We start from the raw sequence: 8,746 nt of genomic DNA, 5'->3' as shown, positions 1-8,746 counted from the left end.
TTTTATTGATCACTGCTTATTCTCAGGTCATCCCTGCCTGGGCCCAGGTGGCACAAATGCATCTGAACGATTCCTTGCCTGGAGCTTTTCTCAGTGCAGTGTTGGGAGGAGAGAGAGATAGAGGCCATGGATGACAGCGGATGTAGGCACAGATGAGGGGCGCCTTAAGCCAGCCAGGTGCCTTAACCTAAGCAGAGTTGTAAAGAACTATAGAGGTTGGCCCGATGTCAGGGGTGGGGAGAGAGAGGAAGTCACCCCTCGGTGACTTCAAGCCCACCCAGAGGCTCCATACACGTGGGAAGCAAGTCTGGACTGGAGCTGGTAAAGGGCTGCGTAGTCCGGGATGCTCTTTGCTTTGTCTAAGGAAGTTAGGGTGACGTTGCCCTGGGATGGCAAGTGACGTCACAAGCTTAAGAGCTTCGGCAAGAGTCCTCTCCACTAGATGGCTGTGCTAACTTCTCTGCCCACCCCCCCCCCGCCGCCACATACACTTTGTTTCTGTGGCTCTGTTGGTGTCAACGGCAAGGAAACAAATTCTGCTGGCAAGGCGCTGGGCTTTCTTGCAGGCTGCAATCACACTGGCTGTTCTAGCTCCCTCCGCATAGCTTACACCACAGCAAAGCCCGCAGGACCGGGAGTGGAAAAGAACCTGTAAATATGATGGTCGGTTCCAAAGGCACATTATTGGCTTGTTATAATACCCTCTGGTGACATCGAGGCCTTATCAATAACTAAACATCTGTCACAACCGCAGTTATATTTCTTGTGCCAGGACTGTGTTTTTACGGTTGTCCTGTTTAAATGCGGAAGGGAGGGTGTGAGTTATTGAGGCAACTGACTTTGAGTAGATTACCACTAGACTGTACAGGCAGTAAGTTTCTGTCAACTCCTTGCAGAATCTCAGCGTCTCTGCTGACGTTCCCTTGGTGTACTCACAAATCTCTCTGAGAACATCGCCCTGGACCCCCGATGCGGCTGCCTGAGCAACCTGGAGAGGGGAAGCCTGAGAATGAGGAAAAGGGGGGCAGAGGAGCCCCCGGAGGGGGAGAGGAGCCGCTGAGGACCCAGGCCCCCGACTTCCCCACTTGGCAAGTCTTCTCCCCCAAACCCCCGGAGAAACGAGCTTTCTTGAATGTTTGCTCAGGACTTGATTGTGTTCAGCCCGCAGGTAGGGGGTGGCATGGGGGCTGGAAGCCTTTGTGCCGAGTGTCTGGGGACAGGACACCAGGGAGGGGCCCCAAGGGGATGCGCGTCCCAGCTGGGCCAGAGATTTGACTATCTGTCTTGAGCCTGACAGCTATCCATTGATTTTATCTGAGATGCATGCAGCGGCAAGGGGATGGGTTTGAAAGCTGACTCTCTTAGGGACTGATTAGGTTGGAGGGGGTTGTTCGAAAAAAAAAAGCAACCGATGCCATTTATAGTGTGTGTACTCTGTGGTGGCACAGAAGCAGGAGCTCTGCATAGATAATTTCAATTACTCCTCACAATAACCCCATACGGGTGTTATTAACCCCATTTTTTTTTTTACGGGAGAACAGTAAAACAACCAGTGAACAACGTCACGTAGACCAGATCAAACAGGCAAAGGTCAGCCCAGGACTCCTACCCATGTCTCTGAATCCAAAAACTTGTTCCTAACCATTGGACTCCCCTGCCTCTCCCCCGATTATGGGTGAGAAGGTCAGCTCAGGGGGAGGGGTTGTATGTGTTCTAAGTCACAGGTTTCTGTGGGTTTGATCCTACTCTCTTTCTTTTCCTTGGAGACATTCATGGCTGTAAAAACTCAAGAGGAATTTCAACTCTGGGTGGTTTTGTATAGAAAGAAATTTTGATCTGTGTGAAGCTGACATCGAGGATTTGGTCTGGGTGAGCCCTTTAAACAGGTATGTTCTGCTGTGGTCTCCCCAAGGCTGTCTGGAATGGGATCCCCAGCCCTCTCTGTCACCAGCTCCTAGTGGGGGCCACGAGTGTTTATGGTGGGGACTGTGAGTTCAGGGTTAGGCTTCTGGGGGAATAAAGGAAGTGGACATATTTCTGATCTGCAGCAATTTCTCTCCAGAGCTGGGGGCTGGACAGCAGGGACCAGCACAGGATGCTGTAAGACTCTATCCAGAACCTTCTCCAGTACAACTCATTGTTTGGGAAATCAAGGTGGGAGCTGATAGGATCTTTGGCCAAGGGTGTGCTGACCTGCAGGGTGAGCCATTCTCATCGACTCTGAGGGAAGGTCTGGAAGAGGGCAACGTGAAGCTGAAATGACATATACTGAAGGCAGGCTCAGAGGGAGGTTCTGCTCAGGAAAGCTGGTCAGGGGTCAGAGGACGACCTGGCCTGGGCCTCCCCAGCCTGGAGAGGAGCCCCAGCAGGAGGCATGGTCCAGTCCAAGGATGAAATCCCCATTTGGTTTATTCTCAGTCTGGAATAAGTGATAGCATCCTGGGCACTTGCCCTGGGAGGGAAGGAGGGAAGGACTGGGGCAGAGAAATGGTTCTGCATGTCCTATGGGGTCTGTGGCAAATGACAGATGTGGCTGATGCTACAGAGGATAAGGAGAGTTGCCCACCTTAGTGGATGAGAAGATATCATGCAGCAAACAGAAAAAGAAGTCCAGTGGAGTCAGAAACCCTTTTTTACTCAACATACTCCCACATTAAAAAATATTTCCCTATTTGTTCCTGTGACTTTGGGATTTAGAGTTTTGGGGCCAGAACTGTGATGAGCATGAGTTAGGCAGTTTACTTTCCCTCATTTCTGGGGGCAGTAGTAGCCCAAGAGGAATGAATCTGCTTCTCCCAAGCCATCAGCTTCTCCGTGGGGGAGAGCATGAACTCCTCTTGGACCCCAGGGCTGAGGGTCTCTAGGCTCCTGGCTTGTTCTCATCACACATTCACAGTCATACCCACACACCAACAGACATAACACTTTTGTTTGCTCCTTCCTTGGAGGCAGACACACACATTTCTCAACGATTTCTTTGTGCAGTGCACAGAGAGAGACAGCTAAAAGGAGGAGGGGTGAGATGGGGCCAAGGAATGAAGTTCCATGGTCACAGTCTCTGCACCAGGGCTTGGATGTGGAGGGGAAAGGGAAAAGAGCCCACCTGGAACATGTTTTGTGTAACTTTCCATCAGTGAAGTCTCACAGAGTAGAGAAGGTTGCATCCCTGTCCTCCGGTTCCCTGGCTGGGAGCCTCCTTCAGATAAAACACAGGTGTTGAGTACTGGGACTAGTTTACAGAGCATCAGGGGCCTCAGTCCTGAAACACTCTGGGTCCAGGTGGTTGTGCCTGGTATGGGCAGGGTGGGCAAAATTATAAAGTCAGGAGGAGTCTCCTCCACGTGTCCCATCTTCCTGCCCCAGATCATTTTCCCATCTCCTGGTACCAATTTGATTCCTAGTAACAGAAGTCCAGTAGAAGTCTCCTAAGTGAAAAGAGAAATATCTAACATCGTAACACAAGATCCCAGGCACTGGTGGAGGGTGGGAGAAGGTATGTCAGAAAATCCAAAGCCTCAGGGAAGTGAAAAACCTGAGAAAGCTGTTTCTTTCTGCCTGTCTATGTCTGTCTGGTTTCTCTGTCAATATATAGTAAAAATTATCGCTATCAAGTTGCTGCCAATTTGGCAGTCAGCCTCAACTGGGAATTAGTATGGTCCTAGTTCCCAAATCCCTGGGGAACAGGCTCATAGCTGCCCACTCCTGATCAAATCAAGTGTCCAGGGGATGAGGGCAGAGAGTATGAACGTGGTTGCTTCTGCTATAAATATGTGGGTGGAACCGGTGGAGAGACAATGAGAAGTGGGACCGCTCCTCACCCCAGTTCCTTCAGATATTGGTTTTGTATTCCATTCTTGAAGTTGGTCAGCTACTCACGAGGTGCAGGTAAGGTGCTTGTTATTCATACTCTAAGTTGGAGCCTTTCAGAGAAGGGGGTCCCCAGGAGACGCAGAGGAGTGAACTATCACTGGTGGGACAAAAGCAGTGGGGTAGCTGAAGCTGGCTGGGGGCACTGCAGTGGCCTGTGGAGAGAGACGTCATGCAGAGGCAGGGACTGGAGAGGTAGGACCCTCTAGCCTCCTCCCAGCCCATTCTCCTGACTGTCAGTCTGGAAGATTACAGAATTCCCCAGAATGTCTATTCCTATGTCTTTGCCAAGGTGTGGCCAGGCTTTCTCTTGATGAATCTGGAGTTGGCCTGTAGCTGGGGACCTTCCTTCTCTTCTACTCTGAAGAGTCTTGCAAGGGCCCATAGCAGTGGAGCCCTGCTTCTCTCGGGCCCACCAAGGTGCTGACTCCTTGGGCTGGAGGCTTGAAAGGATGCTCTTCCCGTTTTGTCCAGACTCTGAGACCTGGAACTCTTTTGACCAGGTCTGGAGCTGACTCATGAATGGTCAGTAGGCCCAGGAGACCAACTGGAAGAGAGTCACCAAGGATAGAGAGATACCCAGGTAGCTTCAGAAAACCACAGCTAGTAAACAACCCCACTACCATGGTGCTGCTCCAACCCAGCCCAAAGGAAGCTTTTCTAGTATGGGGAGAAATGGATGTGCACTGTTGATACCTGAGCTAAAAATAGTCCATGTTCCAAACAAAGTGTTTTTTAGTATTTTGACATGAAAACGTGTAGACAAAGCAAGGATTTAGAATGCATGACTCATTAAATTGCTGACTCTGAAAGCAATAGAAATTCAAAGGGAATTTTTCTCTCCCTATTACTCCCTCCCACCCCTGCTCTGAATAGCTTATAAAGAGAGTTTCTACATAAACAGGACCTATAAACTCCTCCATGATTTAAGGTCCTGAGCAGTGAGGGGCAGAACGAACTCAAGTTTTATTGCCTGGTTACTAAGTTGGCTTCCCTAGTTCGGTTGGAATCATCAACCAGAGTCCCCCCTGGTCTGCCCATCCTAATTTCCCCTCCTCGTGTCCCTAACAGGTGTCCAGGGGATTCCATGGCCCTACCACGGCCACTGCTCCTCCCTCCCCACAATGCCCAGCTCTGTTGGACCCCAGCAGCATTCATGTCACCAGCCCTAATGAGGATGTTTCATCACCGAGCATTAGCTCTGGGGAGAGCACACACCATATGGTTCTGTAGAAGGATGCAGGAGTGGGCACCTCCATCAACTCACTGGGAGCCTCGGGTTCTTTCTCGGGTTGAATGCAAGGGTTGGGTCTCATCAGTGATGTTCATTTTTGTTTTGTTTTGTTTTCCTCACAAAACCTTTCCAAAATATGTCTTCTGGAGAATCCCAGTATGTAAGGCAAAAAAAAAAGAGAAGACCCATTCTGGTTGGAGCAAGGTTTGTGTGCGTTTGGGAGAATGGGGAGGTACTTCAGGGCCCCTGAGATGAACAGTGAGACCTTTCACTTGGAGAGACTATTGGTCGACCTTCATAGCATGGTTCCTAGAAAGTTGTGTAAAAATCTCGCCTCTGACCTCTCCTTGCTGTCCTCACCTGCTTTCCTTCCAGTCACTCCCGCGCTCCTTGATCATCTTAGTGCCTGTTCTGTCTCACATCTGCCCAGAGTCCTGATGTCACGTGAGGAAGCTAAAACCGTGTGGATGACAAGGCAACATTTCCACCTCATGTTCCTTCAGATTCAACTCACAGAACTCACACTGCAATACTCCCCTCTTTAACAACCTCCTTGATGGTGTTTACCACTGTTATTCCTATTTCAGGATATAGAGCATACTGAGAGAAAATCTTACATGGTTGTGGGACATGGGTAGGTGATACTCATAGCCTTCAACTCCAGCTGGTCTTCAGTGGGACTCAGAGGTCCTCCTAGGGACCAGGTCTCCTCCCCATGTTCCACCATGACTGTTTCGCCCACTACCCACTCATCTAAGAATGATGCTACCTGCTCATTCCCAAGTAAAACAAAGGCCCCAGGAGGAAACTTCTCAACTTCCTGAGCACCTGTCTGTCACCTTTTCTGCATCCAAGCTCATCTTTGCCCCTCCCTGCCCATCATAGTGGAGGAGGACGCCTTTCACCAGGTCAAGGACCACCTGCCACCTGTGCCCAGGCATCTGTTCCCTGCCACCCTCTCTGCAGGGACCTTATTCCATCAATTGTACCTCCTCGGTTATTCTTCAACCTCTTTCTTCTTCCCCTAAGCACAAACATTCGTTCTGATGTCACTTATCTTTAAAAAAAAAAACGGCTGATATGAACTTTAAAGAAAATGTTCTTCAAACTTCTTGAAAAAAATTGCCTACACTTGTTCTCTTTCTCCACCTTTCATTTACTTCTCAGCCTGCACTTGCTGTGATCTGGCCTCTGCCCCCATCAGTCCACTGATCGTGTTCTGGCTGGAACAAGGGATAGTGTTAGAGCAGAAGGACCAATGCCAAGGAGTGAGCAGTTCAAAATTTAGCTCATCACCAAAATTTATCTGGTGAGTTTACAAAATCTATACGGTTGTGGGCTCTACCTACTAAACCAGGAGATTTTCAACTAGGACCTGGAAATCTGGTGACCCCAATTTCCTTCTCCCTGGGACCTTCACCAACAGCCCAGCAGGTCCCCAGAAGAATTGGGAGGGTCTCTGCTGAGACAATGTTACATCAGCGAGTGTACTTTGCCCTCTTTTGTTATGATGGCCAACTCTTTTCCCTTTCCCTTTCTCTATCAGTTCCAGCCGTCCAGCTTGAATTTCAAATGATCTTGGCTAGGAAACTTTTAATCACTCTTTCATTCTCCTGGAGATTGACCCTGTCTCTTGGAAATCTTCCTTTCAGGACCTATTTACTTCCTTTCTGATTCTTCTAATACAACATGTTCCAAGGTGATGATCCTCAGAACATCAATGTTAATAAATATTCCTCTAAAAGTGCTTCATGGTTGGTGAAATTCAGGTGCTGCTCCGTACTATATCTACCTGTTAGAGAATATCGATGCATATTAAAACCTTAGCGATGTCGAACAGCAAAGAAAATGGTTTATCTTGGCTTAGCTCGCTTTTCCAAATACACTCTGAGCCTGGAACACTGGGTATGAGTAAATATGTGTGTGTGTGTGTGTGTGTGTGTGTGTAAAAGCCAAGAAATCACCCACTAAGTGTTTATTTCCTCCCCCTAGGACACGCCTAGTTCTATGCAAATGATGCATAACTGATATACCCTGGGCCCAGGGAATGCTAGCACCCATATTCAACCAAACACCATTAACTGGTGTGCCAGGATTTGTGCTGGGTGCTGGGAATTCAGAGACAAATAATCCCTTTCCTCTTACAGTTTATAGGCTCATGGAAAAGACGGATTAACATTCACCATAGAGTTTATGTGTTAGGGTAAATTCATGCACAGGGTGTGCCTTGGAACATGTCACACACGCACACACACACACACACACACACACACACACACCAGGCAGTTGTACAGCTCCAGGGCACACCATTTAATTATAAAACAAGAATACGATGTGAATGTCACCCCCCTGAAGTTGTGCAGTATACCTAGAATAAATAAACCTATATCCACCTAAATATTCATAGTTTGTTCTCACTGATGTGGTCACATTACCCTGCAAGATCGTTTTCACTCAACAATTTATTACCAACATGCTTTTCTGTTGTACGCTGATCGATTTCACCAGTCCCCTCTTGATAGCTGTTTAGGCTGCTCTGTTTTGGGTCTCACAAGCAGTGCTGCAATGAGCATCTCTATTTATCCTTATGAACTTGTGCAAGTATATCTAAATATAAATTTTCTAGAAGTGAAATTTCTGGGTCAGAAAGTATACACTTTTTTTTTTTTCCTTTTGCTAGATTTGCCAAATTGCTCTCCAGAATTAGGAACCAATTTACCTAAGGGAAGGGCTTTTGAGGACAGGGGACACTGGAGTGGAGGGGAAGGAGGCAAGAGAGGAGAAGGGCTTGAAGGTGATAATTAATGGAGCAGTGTCTCTTAGGAAGCCAGGGGGCATGGGATCAAGAACACAGTCTTCACGAAGAAAAAATCTACACGCATAGCCAAAGTGTAAATTCTGGACTCCATAGAAAATGTTACAAATGATCTTAGCTGTGAAACTTTGATCACTCTTGCACCCTCCTGGAGATTCTCTAACTCAAGTCTCTTCAAAATCCTCCTTTCAGCCAGGATCCATTATTTCCTGCATGATTCTTCTAAGAAAACATACCACATTTTTAAAAATTTTCATTTCTATTTTATATTGGAGTATAGTTGATTTACAATGTTGTGTTAGTTTCAGGTATACAGCTAAGTGATTCAGTTATACATATACATACATCCGTTCTTTTTCAGATTCTTTTCCCTAATATTATGGGAAATATTATGGGTTAATACAGAATATTGAGTAGAGTTCCCTGTGTTGTACAGTAGGTCCTTGCTGATTATCTATTTTATATACAGTAGTATATGTTAATCCCAAACTCCTAATTTATCCCTCCCCTCTCACGTTTCCCCTTTAGTAACCATAAGTTTGTTTTCAAAGTCTGTGAGTCTGTTTCTGTTTTGTAAATAAGTTCATTTGTATCCTTTTTTTTAAACAAAGATTCCACATATAAGTGATAGCATATGTTATTTGTCTTTGGTTTACTTCACCTAGTATGATCGTATCTAGGTCCATCCATGTTGCTGCAAATGGCATTATTTTATTATTTTATGTGAAACATGCCACAAATTGATGGTTAATATTGTTATTAATAAGTATTCCTCTAAAAGTGCTCCATGGTCAGTAACCCAGTTGGCCCCTAGGAACCTGATTTCTTTG

General features: G+C 47.0%; 1 protein-coding gene across 1 annotated transcript in view; it reads left to right on the top strand.

Moving 5' to 3' along the window:
- Nucleotides 1–518: 518 nt before the first annotated feature.
- Nucleotides 519–8,746, top strand: part of CALN1 (calneuron 1) — a 433,822-nt gene continuing 425,594 nt past the window's right edge. The window contains exon 1 of the mRNA XM_027126215.1: nt 519–1,092. Within this exon, the coding sequence (XP_026982016.1) occupies nt 970–1,092 (123 nt within the window). The 5' untranslated portion in view covers nt 519–969. The remainder of the gene's footprint in view (nt 1,093–8,746) is intronic.

The sequence above is a fragment of the Aethalodelphis obliquidens genome, unplaced genomic scaffold (assembly GCF_003676395.1).
Source record: "Aethalodelphis obliquidens isolate GAN/ISIS:26980383/991018 unplaced genomic scaffold, ASM367639v1 scaffold30, whole genome shotgun sequence".
Taxonomy (NCBI): domain Eukaryota; kingdom Metazoa; phylum Chordata; class Mammalia; order Artiodactyla; family Delphinidae; genus Aethalodelphis; species Aethalodelphis obliquidens.
Note: the sequence above shows the minus strand (reverse complement) of the source record. Positions and strands in the feature narration are given on the sequence as shown.